Source organism: Ostrea edulis, chromosome 3 (assembly GCF_947568905.1).
Source record: "Ostrea edulis chromosome 3, xbOstEdul1.1, whole genome shotgun sequence".
Classification (NCBI taxonomy): Eukaryota; Metazoa; Mollusca; class Bivalvia; order Ostreida; family Ostreidae; genus Ostrea; species Ostrea edulis.
In genome coordinates this window covers 43,840,639-43,863,052 of record NC_079166.1, presented here as the reverse complement: position 1 = coordinate 43,863,052, position 22,414 = coordinate 43,840,639, and the positions used below count along the sequence as shown (strand labels likewise).

Here is a 22,414-nt window from a genome sequence, read left to right as displayed (position 1 = left end):
CAAATTCTGTGACGTCGATTAAATTCCACACATCCGTTTTTCTTGTTGCTGGGCAGGTAAACAAATGTTACACCGGTTCAAGCATATTTTCTTACCATGTCGTAAAGCAGACACATGCTCATGAACGATGTTTCGGATTTGAATGACAGAACACCTGTTCAACATTCTGAATGGTAACATACATGTTTTAGAAGTACATTTATTCTGCAAAAATAGGTTTATTTCACAACTTATGAGAACTTCAGCAATTTGAATTTAGTTTATTTACAAATTTAAATTTTCAGTGCAGTTCACAGTGATACAATTGTTCTGATTTTCAGTTTCATTTATCTATAGACATTGTTATTATTATCTCAGTAGGTTTGTTGCAGAAAATATCACTCTTTGTTGTTATCATGATAAAATTAGGGGATATATTCTAACTTCTAAGGACATTTGATTGACATACTTTATTACATTTATTAATTTACATACTTGATTAAGTTTATCATTCTGTTTCTGCCTTGTAATGGCCACACTGAAGCGGGTAATCATTCTTGGCAAAGGGGGGGGGGGTATTTATGTGAAAACTAGTAAAATGTTAGAATCTGTAAGTCCTTCAAAATTGGCATTGGAACTCCTGCGGTTTGAAGGCAATTCTTCATATCAATGCATTTCATTCCCAGATGGTACACAGGAAGATTGATAATTTGCAATTTGAACTAGTGTACAATGGCTTTAGTTGGAAGGCAAGATGGTGAAACTTACTAATTCTAGGCAGTGATGGAGTCTTCATTATTAAAGATTTTATAAAGAATGGTTAGCCTGACATTTGTATGATATTGGTCTATTTTTGGATTCCAATCGAGATGTCCTGTCATGCTATAATATATATCCATACTTTATAAATGTGTTAACTCTCTACATACATGTATGTAGAATTTTATTTCTCATGAATATCGTATTCTTATTAACCATTGGATTATAAATCAAAAGGGTGGTGAATCTGAACCACATTTATGTCCATCTGTTTCTATGACACACATTCACTGACATTTAAAAGGTATAAATAGCATCAGCTTATCACAGTCTTCATGAAAACTCAGTGGTCTGAAGACCGAGACCAGTGAATTTTAAGGTTGGGTTAGTGAAAATCAAAAATCAAGAAGTCCGATGGGCTTTTAGACTTTTTGTAAGTCATATTAAATATAATGTGAGATTTAGAAAGAACGCTAACTATACTTGTAATTGTCAAGGTAACTTGTACGTAAATCGCGTGAATATTCAACAAACAACTTGTTGATTAAAGGACAAAAATGGCGGCATTGTGTATCACAATACACCTGTGACTGTCCATCGGATTGTCCAATTAAAATGAACTTCGTCAGTTGCAGTTATTTCTGATTTTATGCAATTTCGTATTCAATATTCAATCGTTTACATTTGATGTTGTAGATAAGAGTACTTCCTAAGGTGGACTCAGGCTATTTTCATGTTTGTGAAAAATAAGTGAATTTCTAGTCTTGTTTTCATTTGAAGATATATATATAGAGAGAAAATATCGTTTATCATAATATGGTGTTGTTTTTCTGATATTCTGGTATCTGGTATTAATTAGGGTGGATATGAGTAATAATCATATTTGGTAGAGTTTGAGAAAACTAATTGTACAATCCATAATGTATTTGATAAACATGTACAGTACTATGAAAATTTGGGGGGGGGGGGGCAGTAAATTTCACTGTGGTCCAGTGAATTCAGACAGTTCACTGTTCCTACTGGCCAGCACATTTTAAATGTTTTTGTGAAGACTGTTATCATAATCTTGGACAACTATGGTGATAAGAAATAATAATTAATTTTGTATTGGACATCTTGGATTAGTGTGGAATGCTACTTACATGTTTGATGGCTTGTGAGTTGGAGTGATTTTCACAGGGACTGAGGAACATGAATAAGCAAGCTCTTATAGGAGTAGCTTTTAGATCACCTCACTAGATTTACTTAATTGAAACTTTAAGGCATTTGTGTATATAGCTCCTTGTTCAGTTTATGTAACAAATGATATATCAAATAATGTAAATTGATTTACATAAAACATGCACTAATTTCTTGTTTGTTTTTTTGCTTTGTCAGAACAAAATTATGTTTGCTGATTGAATAGAAGAGGAGAAGATGTCAGACTATGAATACAGTGATTCCTTCATCAGTGATGATGATGATGCTCCAAGAGCAACCAAAAGTACGGGTGGAAGGAACTTCCGAAAATACAAACCAGGTAAATACACATACACAAGGCAGGTCATTACACGTACATAGTGTTGGTACAGGCAAGGTAAATATATATATATATATATCACACGTGCAATCCAGGTAAAAGTACATATACATGGCAAAATCATATATGTGGCTTGCACATGTCAGGTAATGGCACATTCATCTGTTTGACATGGAGTCTTTACATGCTAGATAAACACTCATCGACCTGGCAGGAACAGACCACTGGCAATTATATCGCTTGGGTTCGAATTTACTATTAAAAGAGTACTTTTTTAAAAATAGTAAATTCCAACCCAGGCGATATAATTGCTTGTGGTCTGTTCCTGCCAGGTCGATACTGTACGTGTCAGATACATACATGTTAGAATCTTCATAATTGCTCAGAAAACATTGACTTGATGAATTTCAAAGAATGTCACAATAGCCAACATATCATTTAATTCAGTCAACTGCTGCAAGCATAATGTAGTATGTATTTCTGTATACATATTAATGAGTCTATGTGCACCTCCTTTTAAGTAAACACTAAAAGAAATGCAACATTGGAAGGACTTAAATGATGTGTTGGCTAATATCCCTGGTTCAGAGTGATCACTGTGATCTTAAAATGATTTTAGTTAGAAAGTCATTTAGTGACTGGGTGCAGGATGATATAATCAGTACATTTTATACCTAAATGAAGAAAACAAGAAAGATAACTCCTGTTACATGTATGGGATTTATTGAGTAATATTGGCTGCTGGAAATGTTGGAATTTATGGTGGATGAGGAAAATTTACTAAAATAAAAGTGCCAAAATTTTCATTTATGTAAATGATACACTTGTTGTATGAAATTGCACCAAAAAATAAAGTGCTATCTTTCCTCAGAAAAAACACTCCGGATGCCAAAATTACATGATATATGGTATATGTGAACATCATAAGCCTATCACTATCTTTGATTTCACTACAAATTGGTCTGAGTGGGTTAAGATATACAGTCAAACCTTGTTGTCTCGAACTCGATGGGACTGAGAAAAAACTTTGATGTATCCAAGGATTGGAGATATCGAGGGTAAAATACTTAAAGAATAAGTGGTTGGGACTTCTGAATCACTTTGACGTATCCATGGTATTCGAAATATCGTTGTTCGAGATACTGAAGTTCAACACTACATGTACATACATTGTGTATGTACATACATGTAGTTCATAGATAGTGGTATGCATGAAGGCTAGTGCAAAAGTGTTTAGATTAGTGCTAGAATAAGTGTGTTAATGCAGTATTATAGAGAGGGTGATGCAGGTCAAGGTTAGGTAGCTCTCAGGTTTGAATACATATGTGATATTGGAAATGCACTTTATAGTTATATACATGAGCAACTCGTTCTCTGTAATGTTCACCCTATAAGCCAGCTAAATCTTAGATAATTATAAATGATAAAGTTGTCATACTGTACTTCTTGTACACCCACCCACCCAGTAAATTCAACATTACAATCTGACAAGGTAATGAAAGAGAGCAAAGGTAAGAATTAAAATTTCTATTTCATGGCAATGAAGTTTCATAGTTGAGGAAAGAATTGCATACTTTTTGGATCTTTATTTTGTGATTGTAGAATTGGTATAGATATAACTGCACCAAGAAAAAAAAAATTACCCCCTCCCCTCTTGTGAAAAAGTGACTATAGAGTTATCATGGTACTTTTCACTCCTTTAGAATTGATTTTGCTAGTTTGGTCTTCTTCATAAAGGAAGTTTTACATGGGGCAAATACTTTAAACACAGAAATATTCATGTACGATAATTATTTACAATAAAAGGGAAAATTTGCAATATTAACCTCTACATGTTTATATGTCCTATGGATGGTTATTATGATATTTATGTTTTCATGTATTCTTCAATTTTTGTAAATTCACCCCCTGTGACTATAAGGTTTGATATACAAAAATCTAAAGTCTTTACCTTTCTCATATTAGTATTACAACAGTATTATGATATCATAAATGCATAAAATTCAAATTAGTAAAATGCTCTAGAGCAATATATGAAATGGGGCAAAATGCTCTAGGGCAATATTTGCATGAGACAAAATGGCTTTGGGTAATATATAATAGGGCTAGATGGTTTAGAGCAATGTAAGATGGGGCAAAATTGTCTAGGGTAATGTAAGAGGCCAGAAAGCTCAGCCACACTTGTTCTTAGAAGACTTCTGAGTTTGGGATGTGGGGAGTACTAGTCATGTTTATTGAATTTATAATTTTTTGAGAAGACAATTTGTCCTATATATTTCTATTCAAAAATTGAACCCCTTTTGTGGCCAATCTTGGGGGTTATGATTTGAACAAACCTGAAATCTACACTACATGGTGGTTTTTGAGAACACCCTATCCCATTTTCACTAATTGCTGAGTATTTCCTTTTACCTAGAGATACTTTGTGCAAAGTTTGGTCAAAATTGGCCAAGTGGTTCTGGAGAAGAAGTTGAAAATGTGAGAGGTTCTATAATCATGATGACAATGACAGGTGCTTGTCAAATTTTGACCAGAAAAGCTCACTAAAAATGGGTCAATCATTTTCCAATGCATGAGAACACAGGATGGAAATTTTTCATTAAAATTACCTGTATATAGTATGCAAAATACAGAACAATGAAACCAACAAGATGCACAGTCTGTGTACATGGGGTGGGGTGGGTGGGTGGTGTTTACATTTCATATCACACAGGGACACATAAAGTGATTCTGAATCAGTTATGAATTTGCATGTTAACCAATATATGCACTCTACAATTCATTCAATTAGGTTAACCTATTTTGAAATGAATTTAAGATATGAACCTGTCTGCTATTCATTTGATAAATCTATATCATATGTAGATTTGAAGAGAGATCAAATTAATAGCTGGCATCTTTCTGAGTGGGTAACTATTTTAAAAAATTATATCTAGTGAATTAAAAAGGCTTATCATAAAAAAAAAAAATACCTACAGTTATTTAAAGGAAAAAAGCTTTCTTGTTGAAAGATATCAATCTTTAAGCATTTATTGCTAACTTTTATTCTCATACATAACTTGTATAGTGGAAATTAAATAGATTTGATTGTCTGAATTCATGGCTTTTCAAATTTTGGACTCTGAAGACATCCATCATTTGTATGTGCTTCCATCCAAGGGCATCCACACCGACCTGAAACCAAATTTTGACGTGTCATCACCAATGTTAGCACTGCCAATTATTGACTTTATTGTAAAAAGGCAATGTTGATAGTATGTGATAAGTAAAGGGGGCAATTAAACCACAAATCTCCAACAAGCTTTAAATCCATTAACCTGCAGACTGACACCTAATCCTAACCAATTACCCATGTTTTTGGTCAATTTAAAGTGCCGATTGTCTTGTTTGTTGACGGTAACAGGAAGGTACAATGATTGCACTGGGGCATTCAGCATTTCACCGAGACCTGTGCACAGCTTTCTTAAGACAATGTGAAATCAAATCTTTATCAGTGTTTTCAACTTAAGATATGTATCGAGAACATTGGTGGTTTTTCACATTTAGTTGATCATTACATACAGTTTGAAACAACATGTAAACCGTGGTTGCAAGTATATATATAGACGTATATATTGTTGTGGATTATGAATATATGTGTTAATGAAAATGACATAATTACATTTATGTGTGCAATCATGACAGAATGACATTTCGATTTCCGTACAGGAATTTTAACATTGTAGTGAAAATTCTCACATACCAAAACTGAGGTAGCAAATGTGTATTAGGATCATTATGGATGAAACAAAGGGATTATAATAATTTGCATCAAACTCTAGAAATGTCAGTAGTAATATCAAGAAGAGTAGTTTTGCCACACAGTAAGTATTGGGGGTAGGAATGATACCAGGATTAGCTTATGTAACTACAGTGTAACATCCGTTACGGTATGTGTGAATTACAATGTAATGAATCAGATAATTGTAATATTTAATCATTTTACAGATTTATTTTACAGTAGCTGTATAGAGATTTAGGGAACTTTATCAAATAAATTTGTTTTAAAATTATACACTTTTTGCATTGAATTCCCAGACTCTCAGATATTTTGTACACGATTTCTGGTTGTCTCAGTTTTAATTATGTTAATATAGTATTGTACATTGTTACATTGTACAACATTTATTTCTACACTGACAAGGAAGACTCTCGATCCCCTCTATTCATATATATGTTATGTGGATTATTTCAGAAATAAATTTCGGTTTTGAAAATACATGAGGGCATTTTACACCAGTACACTTCAAGAAGCGCTGCTGTTCATACCCTCATGTATTTTCAAAAATGAAATTTATTATTTTTTGTATTTACATTTTACTTCCATTTTTGTCAAAAAATTCCCAGCTGTTAAAATAGTTGTACTAATTATTTGTCAAGATTCATATGCACTTTGTTCACATTCATGAGGAAATGGCTATCATTTCGATAGGCCAAGATATTGAAGGTAAAAACATTGAACATGTAAAATTTAAAAACATATGATATTCTTTACCACAATATCAAAAATAAAGCACGACTGTGTAGTGATCTTCATATCAATGATTGAGATACACCAATTAAGAAGTAATTCGAAATTCCTATGACTCTTGCCCCGGCCACTTTTATATTTTGACATGTGACGATATAAAAGTAATGGTAAGAGTCGGAGGAATCCGGATTATACCACGGTGTATTGATGTCTGAGTAAATCGTCCTAACTGTAGTTAAGTATTGGGTACATACATTGTACATTTAGTGGTTTTTGAACACAGTGTACACATGCCATGTTTATGTATACGTCATGGTTTCAGATTCCAAGACCCAAACAATTACTGATGTCTACACTCCGAGAAAGAGAGGTGAAACACTAGACTTAACAAAGCTTATGGTGTGGTGTCAACTCTGTTGCTCTTTTGTCATGCTATGTTTTATAGATACTAAAGTATTTGATGCCAAAACATTTACCATGCCCTTGTAGAAATGTCTTCTTGATGTCTAAGTGTTTATTTATCACGTGGAGCTGCATGCTGTCTGACTGTAAACCCTGACGTTCACCGACTGCATGCCTTTGTAGCCCGGTAGTTCCAATGCTACATAGAGCAAGAAAACTAGCTGTACATGCTGTATTAGAATAAGAACACTCGAGACTGAATGTACCCACACCCTTATAGTCATGTTATTCCACTCTTTATGGTTTTCATCGTTAAAATGGACCAGGATATATTTAACCATTTATAAATACCAGGGTAGTGCCATGCTTGCTCTCAAACCGTCAGATATACATGGTGTTGATTTGAACTTCTCTGGCATCAAATTCAGTTTTCCTGTAGATTGCTAGCTAGATTATAGAACCAGTGATTACTTTCAACTGGTAAAATTGTTAGTTTTCCATTTTCCTTTCTTTAGACAGGTAAGCTCGGATTTTCAGAAAGATTTGCAGTCATATACATGTACTGTAACCAATAAGTTAATTCTTTTAATTGTGAATCATCAATTGGAAGACTATTTCCTTACACTTCATGCATTGACATAATTACCAGTTCAAATCGACAAATATTTGTGAGAAATTAATGCTTAACTCGCCTATCTCACAAAATTTTCTTGCGCACAAATATAATTTGGTTTACAATTGCTGAAGTACTTTTATGATAAAGGATTGTTCTATTTTACTTTTCCAATGAATTGTTAATGTTTGCCAAATAAGCATTAGATGCCCAGCTACCCATGAATGGGAGGTCCGATGATGTGTTCACACCATCCCCTGTGAAAATGAACATGGTACCCGGTGAAGGGGGCTTTGACAACAACAAGCCCCCCCCCCCTCCCCAACTCTTCAGAAATTTCTGTGTGCAGGCCTGCTTCACAAGAAACACAAAGTTACCAAATATTAGGTCTATAATAGTACTTGTATTCAACTTTTCTTGGATGTTTGAACAAATTTGATTTCCTTCAAACTGTAATTTATTTTCCTATAGATTTTATGGCTTTTTATGGCATGATTGCTACCTAATTTCCTGTAGAGTGTTTATGAACATGAAGGTGTGTACATAATCACATTAGAGCTACATCTGTCCTTGTAGTCTGCTGTTGGGGTTTAATTATTTAACATACAATGATACTGCATGTGATAGAGGGGTATGGAATACATGTCTTATTCTTAATTGGATTGGATGATATAACATTCTGTGTATTATGTCAACTAAACTTGTATTCAATGTTTATTATTGGGATTGCTTATTCGTCTGACTTCCAAATGTATCTTGACCGTTTGCGATTGATTTGAATGCTCAAGAGTCTTGGCTTTAATTCATTTGCATGATTTTGATGACACTGTCATTGAGTGCACTTGTATATACCTGAGGTATCAAGTAAAGAAACACCTGCATGATCCAGTTCTGATTGAATTCCATTACTGGATACCCACAGTCGATTTCGTCTTTTTACTCATCAACCGTAGGCTGAACATGCAAGTTCGTTCATTAAAAATGACCACATGGGAAGTCTGATATAAATTTTGTTTGGTACAAAATATTATATTTCAATGTGTCGCATATTTAACACAGGAAAATACGTGAAATTTGTTTAAAAACATCACAAGTCTAACAGGTTGTTTATGTCAAAAACAAATCTATTGCAGCTTATTATTTGCAACTTCAAAGACACATTTTGTTTCAATCTAGTTAAATCCAGTTTTTAGTGCCATCTGTCAGTATGTGAATATACACATTCCACGAATTCTGTAACCTAGGTATTTCATGGCATTGTGGAAATTAATTGTTAGAAATATGTTTTCTGGATTATTTTTTAACCGTTATTTGAATTTAGTATGATAAATAATGCTTACCTACATAATATGATGCATTATATGATGGTTTATTTTATGAGTCTCGAGTTTGTCCTTTTTGGACTTCTTGGATAATTTCCCTTCACCATCGTTCAAATATGGAAATCATTGCCAAATATGGAGATAGTCAAGGTCAGGTGATTTTCAGCTGTTACATTTAAGTAACTTACAGGTCAATGATGTATATATATATATATATATTTTAATATGTACTCATAGTACTCATATTAAGAAAAATACAAAAAATATAAATGATAACATCTCTCATGCACTGTGCAAATTTCAGCCAACCCAATATTAGTAAACAAAAGTTTGGTTAGTTAGGTAGGTTAGTTGTGACTAATGTAAATTTACCTACAGTTTAATGATATTATTAGTAGTTAGTTGTGACTAATGACTTTTTCCTACAATCTCATAAATTCCAATAATTAAAATAATTCCAGATTTCAATAATACTCTGTTTCTGTTTTATTTGTTTGTTAAATGGAAGATGAAGGTCGCAAACATTGCAGGAAGATTTGGATAACCCGCTTACGCATGTAATGTGTTTTTCTGCAATGTTCGTGACATTTCATCTCTTGTTTAACAAACCAAAAGAAAGAAGCATTTTATTATTTAACCAAATACAGCAAACTCGCACACAATGGAAATGTTTATTTGGGAGGCAGGTATTGGCACATGCAGCTACATGACATGAAATCAATTTTGATTGATTCAAATCTCATTGTGGTTTTGCAATGACACCAATCAAATGATCCATGCATATAATATTAATTATCTATGATATTTTCTTGATGAGTTTGTGCACATTGTACATGGGTGCTAAGGACACAATCGACCATGGGTATTCAACAATATAATGATCATCATCAGACTGTCGATGTAGTGATAATTCTGACAACTTCTAAAGATACTGTAGCTTCTAAAATATGATATGAAACTGATTTAAGAATATCATTTAAATTGTATGTTTGTTCTAATCTATTTGATTCTCAAAATCATCATAGTTCTTTTCTATTATAATATCCTGTTTCTGTTTTTTTCAGTTGGTGGACAGAGAGGAGGTAGAGGACGTGGCAGAAATATGACAGGCCGGACGTCAGTGGCCAATTCTGAGCCCAAGATGGATGGTGTTGTGCAACGAATGCTGTCTGCAAAAAACTTAAAACTGAATGAACTCAGAAACCAAATTGATGAAATGCAGACAGCATTCAGGGACCTTAAAGAGGAGAATAAACTCCTCAAAAAGATGCAGCACCGACAAGAGAAGGCCCTCGTCAAGTATGAGGACACAGAGGGAGACCTTCCTCAGATCATTGCCAGACACCAGAACGAGGTACGATCACTGAAGGAGAATTTACGTAAGACTCGAGAGAAGTACGAAAGGACAGATCGATACCTCAGGGATGCAGAAGACGAGCTGGATAAAGCGAAGAGTAAATTAAAGCGATACAAGTCGCTGGCGGACCAGAATAACCTCAAGGAGAGGAACGATTTACAGAAGGAGAATCAGAAACTACAAATCGACATGGAGGAGAAAGAAATCAGGATAAAGGTAGTTATCCTAGGGTGTATGGATATATGTGATATTACTACCACACTAAAGTACCCTAATTCTGATTGGTCAGGGTTAGTACTACCACACTTAAGTACCCTAATTCTGATTGGTCAGGGTAAAGTACCCTAATTCTGATTGATCAGGGTGTAGTACTACCACACAAGGTATCCTAATTCTGATTGGTCAGGGTTAGTACTACAACACTAAAGTATCCTATAAATTCTGATTGATCAGGGCTAGTACTACCACACTACAGCACTTTAATTCTGATTGAGCAGAATTAAGTATTGGTCTGCTTATCATCATGAAAATACATCTTTGTATCAAATTTGAATTTCAAAGTGTGTACATGAATTCTTTGAAATCTGATATTCCAGACTTAAATTTGTCTAGATGAACTAAAACATGCTGTAACAATGACCTCGGTTTATTGCGAGTCAGCTGTGTATCATGATATATGATATAAATATCTCATTACAGAATCTTCAGAATTTAAGATAAGGCATTGTATTTGGTGTATCTAAAATTTTAGCAAAGCTTAAACCAATTTAAAAGCCATAAAATAGAGGGCGGGTACCACCTATCAAAATTGCAGGAATAAATCATGTAGAATTTTATTACTGTTGTGTTAAGGAAGTTAGGATATTAGGAAGAAAAATATCAATGTTTAGAAGTATACTGTTGTCTTGGTGTGTAAATAAATGTGACACGTAAACACAAAACTCAAATTAGATCTTCTGTACCTTCATGCAAACAGATAAGAGTTTGTTCATATTTCTGTTTCAGTAACAAGGAAGACCAGATCTTTTATAAGTCGTGTGAAAGTTTTCATAATGCACATTGATTATATCTCATCAGACAATTCACTTTCAAATGATGGAAATGTGATGCCAAGGCTGCACTCTAAGGTTAAAGACAAGCAGATTTTAATTGGTGTAACCTGAAACTGTTAATTCAGCTTTAAGCATTGATTAAATGTAGAAAACGTTCAAGTTTCTTTTACTCAGTGACAATTGAGAACTTTTACAGCCCATGTACCCTGTACACCTATTGATTGGCCATTTTAGAAATCCAGGGTGTGATGATTTATTCATCATTTATTTTAAAGTAATTTAGAAAGGAAACTTTAATGTATCTATATACAGACTGTGTGAATATTGTGTCTGTATTTCTATAGCAACATATTATCCCTGCATCTAGATATCATCAACAACTGTATACGGTCATTAGTGAGCCAGTCAATGGAAACTGGAAATTTCAATGATAATGAATCTTGCTTATGAGCAATGGTGCAATTTAATCAGGAATGTCTGCATGTACAGAATTGATCCAAAGAATGCAAATTACCTTGTAAACATCTGTTCAATAATATACTAAATATTACCATTGATAGACGAGATTTACCTGTAACTTATTTGCATCAATTGACTATTCTCTTACCCAATTGCTTGTTTCAGTAGTGAATTGGTGATATATTGAATTGACTGTAAACTCGTTCATTCACTATGATAATGGAGATGGTATAAACAAATCCCAAAGTGAACGGTTTTATTTTCACCAACTGTTAGTAGCTTATTGAGAGGAAAATTTAATTCCTTTAGTCCAGTATCAGTAATCCCACAACTCGCTGGGATAGTCGATTGAATTAAGTAGTATCTTAAGCCAAGTCTCATATAAGTATCAAAGTCTCATTCAAGTAAGTGTCATTTAAGTAAATTTCATGTACTTGGTAAGTAAATTTCTTTTAAATAAATTTCATTTACACATGTCTCATTTATTTAGTTATCATTTAAGTACATCTCATTAAGTAAGTCTCATTTAAAGTCCTCTGTTATATATAGATGTGCACAAAAACAAACTTTTGAATAAAAATAAATTGTGATTTTGCAAGAAGTAAAGTTGAATATAAAAATTCATTTTACCCACATTTCTGATCTGCACAATGCATGATTATATCATTCTCATACTATTGTTATTGATGGTGTCAACAATGATTCTATTCTAGGACCTAGAGAAACATGTTGTGAATCTGAACAAAAATCACCGGCACGAGATGGGGATTGAAATGGCGAGGAACCGAGACACACAGAAACAGATCGACCACTTACGGGAACAGAACGACCAACTAGAAAGACTACTCAAGGTAATGAGGTCCAGAGTACTTTCATTAATTAAATGTCTGGTAGAGATTTTCCATCCACTGGTTAATGCGAAATTTATATACCAACAGGAGGTGACCGTAGGATAGGTAACATTGACAAATTATTCAATTTCTGACCAGTACTGACATGAAATTGAATGTCTAGAGACTGATTTTCACAGTAGATAAAAGTATATTGATGCACTTGAACTTTAGTACATATCATATGCAAATAAAGGGATGTCTGAAGCACTAGCTGTCGTGGAATTTCTTTAACATACCAGTAGTAGATTAATGAACAAGTTTACTTGTTTCAGAATTACTATTGTAAAACCAAATCTTACCATTGTTCGTTTCAGCGTCCTGTTTTAATACATTCTTATTAGGAAGATGATTTTGTAGAGTATGTCATGTTTGTAATTTTCACAAATAGGAAAAAGATAAAGAAATTCAAATCAAGAACATTTATGCCAACCGAGCGCGAGCTCCGCACCGGCTCCCAGCATCCTATGGGGGAACCCCCCACGACACCCCCCCTCCCAAGGCAAGAAAACGGGCTCCTTCACTGCAGGATCTGACTCCCAGGGATAAGGTCAAACTTTATGAGGAAAAGAGAAGGGAAGAGGAACGAAAGCAGAGAGAGGTGTGTATTTTGATAACAAGGGAGATAACTTATGTATTTCTTTTTTATCTTAGGAGAGGAGAGAGAAATTGGCCAGAATTGCAGAGGTAACTGGTTGGTGATAGTGGATGGTTATAGTGCTAATGTGGATGGTGCTTGTGGGTCTCATCATGTGGCTGTGTCGGGTCCCCGCAAAAAGTTATAAATGAATCATCAGCCAAAAGCCTAAAAATTGTATACCGTATTGCCTGTGGGTTTTTTTCAGGGATCTAAAATTTGGCAATTCGCTGGCTTAAAGGTATGCTAAGGGGAATTGATTTTGGCGGAGAAGGAAGAGTTTCAGTTATTTCTGTTGCAAATATTGAAGTTGCAATTGGGTGCCTATTTGGCGAGTGAAAGCTATCTTAACCACAAAAATTTATCACCCCGCAGAAAAATCCCGCTATACAGTATCTACTATGTTAGGGTGGTGTAATGACTAGAGACAGCGACACAGTCATCTGGGAGTTTTACAATATATTGTATATTTATTACATGTAGCTGGGAGTTTTACAATATATTGTATATGTATTACATGTAGCTGGGAGTTTTACAATATATTGTATATGTATTACATGTAGCTGGGAGTTACACAATATATTGTATATGTATTACATGTAGCTGGGAGTTTTACAATATATTGTATATTTATTACATGTAGCTGGGAGTTTTACAATATATTGTATATGTATTACATGTAGCTGGGAGTTACACAATATATTGTATATGTATTACATGTAGCTGGGAGTTTTACAATATATTGTATATGTATTACATGTAGCTGGGAGTTACACAATATATTGTATATGTATTACATGTAGCTGGGAGTTACACAATATATTGTATATGTATTACATGTAGCTGGGAGTTACACAATATATTGTATATGTATTACATGTAGTTGAGGGAAAACTATCATCATATTGTATCAGGTGAAGGAAAGTACATGTATTGTTTTCAGGGCCAGTGTATCTTTTATGAAATTGAAAAATATAGGAAATTTTAGTTTCTAAATAGTAAGACGGGTTATGAATTATAAACACAGTATGCTTATTTTTATCTGTAGTTAAAGAAGGGGAGAGGTGATGGACCTAGGATGGCATTTAACGATAACTTTGAAAATAGCAGTCGTGATTCTCGTAACTACAATACTTACAATAGTTATGATAGTCCTGAAAAGGTATATAACTCCTGCAACTCACACTTCCTCAGTGAGTGAGCTCCCTTTCACAACCCTGTTTTGGTTTTTTTATGTCCACTTTTCTCTTTATTTTCCTGTGTTAATTTCCAGTGAATTTATATGTTGTTTTTTCCCAATGTATCGGTGGTAGATATTTACAAATTGTATACATCACTCAAGCTTTAAATATTTCCACAAAACTGTTACAAAATGTCAAAACTCTGAGGCATGTGTACATTGCACCTCCTTACCCAACAATGATTTTGCATCTGAATAATTTCTGTAACAGGATGTAGTCTGAGACCATAATACATATGTGTGTTACTTGGCGACCATTAACTATCTTACCATATTTGTGAATGGTCATGAAGTACCATATACTGTATGAATGATTGTAATTTTCTCTCACTATTAGAAAAAACACTTTCATATGCACAGTAAAACAGAAAGAGTTTTAAAATGTATCAAAATTGATGATCTAGAATCCTTCTTGCATCTGCTCAAATACAAAGTTGTTGCACTTCATGGATAAACCATATATTTATCCTCACAGAGCTCGCAGAACAAGGGCTATTCTGCCACAACACAACAATATGCCCCTGCACCCACATGGAGGCGCCCCGCCCCCGGGGAACATGAGTATGAATCAGCCAAGGAAAACAAACCCCCCCTACCCAGTACGGGTAGAAAGGCATTTGCTTTCAATTTCCCTGGTAGCAAAGCTCGACCAGAGGTATATAACATGGCTGTTTTGACTTCTGCTGCAGTGTTCTCGAGTTCCCTCTGAACTAATCCTAGCTGTCTGATTTTAACATTACAAATATTCTGTCTAACAGATAGGAGCTTGAGATTTGATAGAGCATTATATAACCTTCTACAATGCAGCCAAAATGGATAGCATAGTAATTATTATATATACATTTTTTTCTAATATTTATCAACTTTTTAAATTTATTATTATTTTTTAATGAATTGATTTCCATTAATATTGCAGGTGGAATATCAAGGTTATGACCTTGTCAGAAAAATTAACTGCATATATATAAATCACTAATACAAATAATTCATCAGTGTCAAAATAGCTTGTACATTAGAACTTCAAATTACTTGAGATAATCCATTGTCTCATCAGGTGGTCAAGGTCGTGTTGATATTAGTCTGATTTAGCCTTGTGTTGGCTGCATCAGGTGGTCAAGGTCGTGTTGATATTAGTCTGATTTAGCCTTGTGTTGGCTGCATCAGGTGGTCAAGGTCGTGTTGATATTAGTCTGATTTAGCCTTGTGTTGGCTGCATCAGTTGATATTGACTCATTGCTAGTACAAGTTATTGATCCCTGCTGATTTCGAAGCAAAAACAAGAACATGTGATTTAATATTTCACACAAAGTTTGGAGTGCTAATTGCTCTGACATTAACTGTGATTATTGTCTGTTGTTTTATCGTGGATGTGTAAGGATATCCTTGTGTTTTGTGTTGTTTTCCCACAGATGTGTAAGGATTTTCTCGTGTTCTATGTGCCACTGAGATTTCTGTGTGTGAACTGTGTATATGTTTGTTCTTCTCTGATGAATTGTTTGCTTTTTGATATTTGAATCTTTATACATAATATTCTATTTTTTAGATTATGCACATTGTTGTGAAGTTTTACACACACCGTAAACAAATTTTGTTCATTCATGTACACTGTCTTTAAAAACTGATACATGAATTTTATGATTGTCTTGTCTATATACAATCTGAAAAATTTTACTCACCATGACCGCATTTGCTTAAATGTGCTGCAGTATTGATGAATCGGAGCATATTTCAGTTAGTGAAAACGGATTATATTTTCTTTGTACTGCTTGTTGTAGGCTTAAAAGTAAAATGTCCATTTATATCTGAAGGTGAAATTGAGTTTTAATGATCAGATTCATTCTAATACACTTTCAGAGGGATTTAGAAGAATTTCAAGCATTTATTGAAAAAGAGGTGATGTTTTGCACTTGGTCATTGCATGAAGAAAGCATGAATTTTTTTTTTGTCTTCTATGAACTGATATTTAAATGTTTCAGTAAAAGTGGTCCCAGATCTTTGTTTCTTAACAACTTAGTACTTGCTTTAAGTGAAAGTAGTAAGCTAGTGCTGATTTCTTACAGGGGCATTGTAGTGCATGAAAAAAACTGTTTATATTCTCAGGCTATCTCAGAATTCTTGCTGCAAGGTAACACAGGTTTAAATACAACATGGAATAATCAATTCAGACCATTTGAAGATGTCCATATTTCTTACATATAAAAAAACCCCCAGAAGATAGATTCAGTTTCAGAAGATACTTGATGCATATTTTCAGATTTAGTTATTAGTTTAGTTGAATGAAAAAAAAAATGATTGGGTAAATAATAGTGGCATGCAAAGTTTCAGAATGTGTAAGGATGTTGCAGAAATCGTATATGACATGAATGTTCAATATAATGTTTTCATTCCTTCTTTGTTGATTATTAATACATGTATGCTACACGATTGTTTCCTCAATAATTAATTTTATCTGCAAGCGAACTTGTTTCTTTTGATTTGGTTTTCTCATGACAATATATATTAATTATTCCATTGCAAGCATTTTCCCAAAGCCTTGGTAGTAATTGAATAGTAAATCAATATCATGCTTGTATATAATTATTCTTCATTTCTTTTAGATACTGTATGTGTTGTTGCATGCTATGTACAAAATCAACCACCTTTCATCTTTTTGCAGATATGCAACCTTTGATGATTATTTGGAGTAGACTAGGATAAGATGACACCTGAATCATGGTGTGTAATACTCTTGTTTATTGGTTTACAGCAACAAGAGAAGACTCGGAGAGAAAGGGAAGACAAAGAACGAGATGAGATGGAAAGGAGGTTAAATCAGGAGCGAGAAGAGAAAGAACGCAGAGAATGGGAAAGACGGGACAGAGAAAGACGAGAGCGCGAGGAAAGAGAACGTCAGGAGGAAGAGAGGAGAAAACGTGAGGAGGATGACTGGAAACTAGCGCTGGAGAAGGAGAGGCTAAAACACGATCAAGATGAGAGGGATCGTGAGATGAAACGAAAAGACGAGCAACAGAGACGTGAACGACAGGAACAGGAGAGACGGGAGCGTGAGCGGCAGGAACAGGAACGCAGGGCTCGGGAAGAGAGGGAGCGCATGGAAATGGACGAAAAACTGAACGAAGAACGCAAGAAAAAGGATGATCTTCTGGCCAAGTTAAAAGATATTGATGAAGGGAGAAATAAGAGCAAGGCACCAGAGAAAAAGGAGACAGATACATTCTTTGTTACTTCAGGAAATGTAGATAGTTTGGACAAGAAAACAGAAAAAAATAAGAAAAAGGAGAAAGAGACTGATACCTTCTTGTTTTCTTCCACCCGGAAAGACAGTGATGTAGGGTTAGGGTCTGCTTCTAGCAAAAGTAGCTACACTTTTACTAAACCAATTGAAAATATGCATTCAGGGAAACCTGCTAGAAATGATGTGACTGTTCCTTATATTGAGAAGAAGAAAAAGCAGAAATCACAGGAAGACGAGGATGAATTTGGTGGATATCAGCCATCATTCTCCAGCAACAAAACAACATCGAAGACAGCAAAGAAAACAGGAGGAATTGTGTTCAATGATGACTTTCAGTCATCAAAACCTCCGAGAAAGACAGGGAAAAAGAATGATTTGATGGCAGATCTGTTTGGCAAGCAAGCAAAAACTACTAGTCAAACTATAGATGATGACGACATCTTTAAGCCATCTAATACAAAGAAAACGACCACTGTGAATTCATCTAATAAGAGTTCCTTTCCTTGGGATGACGAATCTAAAACTACAGCAAAAAAACCTACCACAAAACGTGAAAATTCCACAAGCGCTTTGTTTGGGGGTGGAAATGCTCTAGTTGAAGATGACTTTTCGACAAAAGACTCCTCTAAAATGTTACCAAGGCGACAGCGGCAAACGACCACCACATTTCAAGCACGACCAGCAGTGACTGCAGTAGATCATTACGATGATGATATTGAAGAGGTCATTTTGTAATGTGTATATGTATCTTATGAAATCAGTATGGTATTTTTAGGAAGACATATTTCGATGTGTAAACTCACTCCAACATATTTGGGTATACAAATTTATCAGACTGCACCTTTATAAATGTTGAAGTGGTTTTGCATTTGTTTTCGTTTTTATGCCTCCACATCATTGATCGTGGAGCATATTGTTTTTGTCCTGTCTGTCTGCCTGAAACTTTAACCTTGCTCATAACTTTTGAATGGTGTGATCGGCAATCTATTTGATACTGTAAACATACTTTTTTTACGCGCGATACTTAGTTCTGCTAAGTCCACAGTCACATTAAATATGTGTATTTCAATGTAAGCCATAAGCAGTTCATCAGTGAAATTTTATACCAAACAAAAACTGATAATCCACAAAATTATAACTGTGGAATTTTGTCTACAGTATGTGCATTCCTTGTGACAAGACCTTTCTTTTGGTACCAAAGTTTTTGACCTTGACCTTGGAGTTTGACCTACTTTCAAGAAAATTAACTTATCTTTTGAACTATTTAAGGTAGGGCCTTCATATTTTGTATGTATAGATTCCTTATGACAATAATGATATAAAGATCTTTGACCTTGGAGTTTGACCCAAATTTCAAAAGTTTGACCTAAATTTGCTCACAATTTTTGAATGGCGAGTGATAGGGCTCTCATATTTCGTATGTGCAATTATGCATTCCTGTGACATGACCTTTTAGTACCAAACTTTTGACCCTGTTATCTTGACCTTGGAGCATTTCTTTGTTGTCACCGAGGGGCATAGTGTTTCACAAACATATTTTGTTTAATGTTTATCTTTCGCTCAGTTTAAATGCAAACCAGAAATGTCTCGAACAATGTGTTTATTTTGTTTGACTTTGCTTTGAAAATGCATATCAGCACATTTTCAATGTTCAGATTCAAACATTTTTGAAAACAGCTAAAATAATTGATTGAAGCACATATGTATTACAATTTCTGTCCTGTCTGTATGTTAACATGAGAGTGTGTATAATGTTGTATGTGGAAGTAAGTTTTAAACTGGATGACTGTAATTTTAATCATGTATGAGTGCTAGATTATGTGCCATATTCTGTCAGACTCAGGATATGCGAGACAAAATATGATGTACTCCGATTTCTACAAATGTTTAGATAGGCAGGTTTTGTTAACATTGTAGATAGGTACTGGTGCCAGGTTCTATATTATCAGTGTTGCGAGTTACAGGGTCTGTAGTGCAGTTGTACTTATATGTAGGATGTATACTCAACTTTGTATTTTGTCAGGAAAGTCCCATGGTACCAGAAGTTGACAATTTATTCTTGGTTGTGAGTTCCAGTCTTAGGTTTTTGTACTATATTAAAATGTTGGTGCATGCAAGATGTGGAAATGACTAAAATCATCATAAATATATTTCATGACACCCCCCCCCCCCCTCATATTTTAATTGAAAAATACTAAATGAAAGGATTAACAACCTCATATAATGTAGTCATGCATTACTATGTATTGGAGATGTTTGTTCAGAAGAAAAGTTGAATTTATCAGACAATCCTCCTATCTCTCTAACAATATTCAATAATTGACCTTGTCTTTCTCTTTGCTTTAGTCCAATATCTGTGATATAATTCCGTCCACTTTATGATAGTTTTCAAGTAGCCAAAATAGACAATGTATCTTGTACATTTTATTTTCCTCTACAGTTATTTATTTTTAGTTTGTTTATCAGTATTGCTTATGTTAATTTTTCATATTTAATTTATACCAATTTTTCAATGATTCAACAAAGTTTATGTTTGGTCTTTGAACAGTGTTATTTAAAAAATCAGATATCATTTTAAAAGTAAAATGTGTGTTACCTGGACAATTTGACAGGAATAAGTGAATAATATTACTAATTATTACAAAATTCTGTCTTGTACAAAAAAAAAAATGATCTGCCATTGTTCTTGACAGTATCATTTTTCAGTGTCAAATATCTTTCACAATCCAAATAAAGATATATGTCAATTCAAGTAATTTATCATTTCAATGTATTTTATGAGTGGTCCTACTGTGCTTGGTGTATATGTTTGTCTGTTCATATATGATGGGTGGAAAATTCATACTTTGCCAGCATATACGTATATTTAAAACATTTTTGGCTGATATCCTATATATAATCGTGTATTTCTCTGTAGTCTAGAGGTCAGAGGTGAATTAGGAATTATCCACCTCAAGGGCATTGTGTTTCAAGTTCACCTCTTGATGGAAAACGGTAAACTGTCATATTTAAGGAGGAATAGCACACCTAAGAAAAATGAACACAACCTACATAACAATCTATTAAATGGCATTTCAATGTAATGCGCATTATATTGCCTCATACTAATCACTCTGTCTGTTAGCACTTTCTATGACATGCAATAACTTAAGTTTCCTTGAGAACATTTTCATAAATTTCATACATATTTACTTGGATTAGGCAGAGAAAGACTCCTTTTAATTTTCAGGTTTATTGGCTTTAGTCCTTACAGAGTTATGGAACTTAGAATTTTTAATAAGTTTCTATATAGTACTTTCTATGGCACACAATAACTTCAGAAGATTGTTATAGCATTTAAAGATAATGCTTAGGTTAGGAAGAAGATGACCCTTTTTGATTTTCAGATTTATTGTAATTATCATCACAGAGTTAAGGGACTTCAATTTTTTAAAATATTAATTAGATGACAGCACTTTTTATAGCATCATATCTTTGAGTCCAGAAAACAATTAAGAGTGGATGTACCAACCATTTATGTATCTGACTAGATACACGTAGTTCAGTGGTAGAGCTATTTTGTGGCCCTCTCTGACGCGTCAGTTTTCTAGTATCACAAAATATTGCAATTTTATCAGAAAATCATCCAAAAACATCATCAAAATCTTGACAGGACTCAAGCCTGCAGTCTACATAAAAGCATCTTCTATCAACTGACCTAACCATAAGGCTGGTAATATCTAAATGGATAAGGAAAATATTACTGATGTTTATTTATGCATTTGTGACATAGTTCCTTTCAAAATATTGTGATGATGTGCCATTCCTCTTTCACTAGAAAATCAGACCTTTGGTCCTTCACATTGGTTTAGGAGAAATAACAATGGACCAGATCGGGATTCGAACCCGGGACCCCTGAATCTCTAGTCAGGTGCTCTACCAACTGAGATAACTGGCCACCAGCGATCGAACCCCACTGACTGCTACAATGGAACTTTAGTTCCAGAGCTTCAGTATTTTAATGCAATTCTACTCCAATGCAATTAGTTGCTCTACCCATATCACATTTATGGCAACTGTAATGAAGATTACCTATATCACATTTATGGCAACTGTTGCCACAACAGGAAAATATACTACGATGTCTGTGGCCCTTTCACAAAAAATCTTATGTCTAAAATTAAAATATGCTGTAATATCTATACATATCGTCTCTTGCTGATTTTCTGAATTGGTATTTAAAATATAATCATAGTTGATAAAAGTTTTACACTAGAGTTATGATGTATTTGACTGAAAGGCAGATAGGAAATTCTTATCTTTGTAAGATATTTTGTGAAAAGGGCCACTGGCCATTAAGGCATCCATCAAGAGCACTATGTTATACAAGTGTGCCGATTAAAAATATCAAAGCTAATAATGAGGACATATTGCTGACAACACGGGATGGAGCCAAATGAG

The 22,414-nt window shown here is 34.2% G+C and overlaps 2 protein-coding genes across 2 annotated transcripts in view; one reads left to right on the top strand and one right to left on the bottom strand.

The window, feature by feature from the left end:
• Positions 1-2: 2 nt before the first annotated feature.
• LOC125675482 (uncharacterized) overlaps positions 3-22,414 on the top strand; it is a 78,325-nt gene continuing 55,913 nt past the window's right edge. The window contains exons 1-10 of the mRNA XM_048913206.2: positions 3-173; positions 2,116-2,257; positions 7,090-7,137; positions 10,169-10,677; positions 12,686-12,823; positions 13,254-13,463; positions 14,548-14,661; positions 15,215-15,394; positions 16,594-16,632; positions 17,486-18,697. Of these exons, the coding sequence (XP_048769163.2) occupies positions 2,155-2,257; positions 7,090-7,137; positions 10,169-10,677; positions 12,686-12,823; positions 13,254-13,463; positions 14,548-14,661; positions 15,215-15,394; positions 16,594-16,632; positions 17,486-18,697 (2,553 nt within the window). The 5' untranslated portion in view covers positions 3-173; positions 2,116-2,154. The remainder of the gene's footprint in view (positions 174-2,115; positions 2,258-7,089; positions 7,138-10,168; positions 10,678-12,685; positions 12,824-13,253; positions 13,464-14,547; positions 14,662-15,214; positions 15,395-16,593; positions 16,633-17,485; positions 18,698-22,414) is intronic.
• LOC125675480 (guided entry of tail-anchored proteins factor 1-like) overlaps positions 22,412-22,414 on the bottom strand; it is a 5,690-nt gene continuing 5,687 nt past the window's right edge. The window contains exon 5 of the mRNA XM_048913204.2: positions 22,412-22,414. This exon is cut by the window's right edge and continues 2,367 nt beyond it. The gene's annotated coding sequence lies outside the window, so the exon portion shown is untranslated.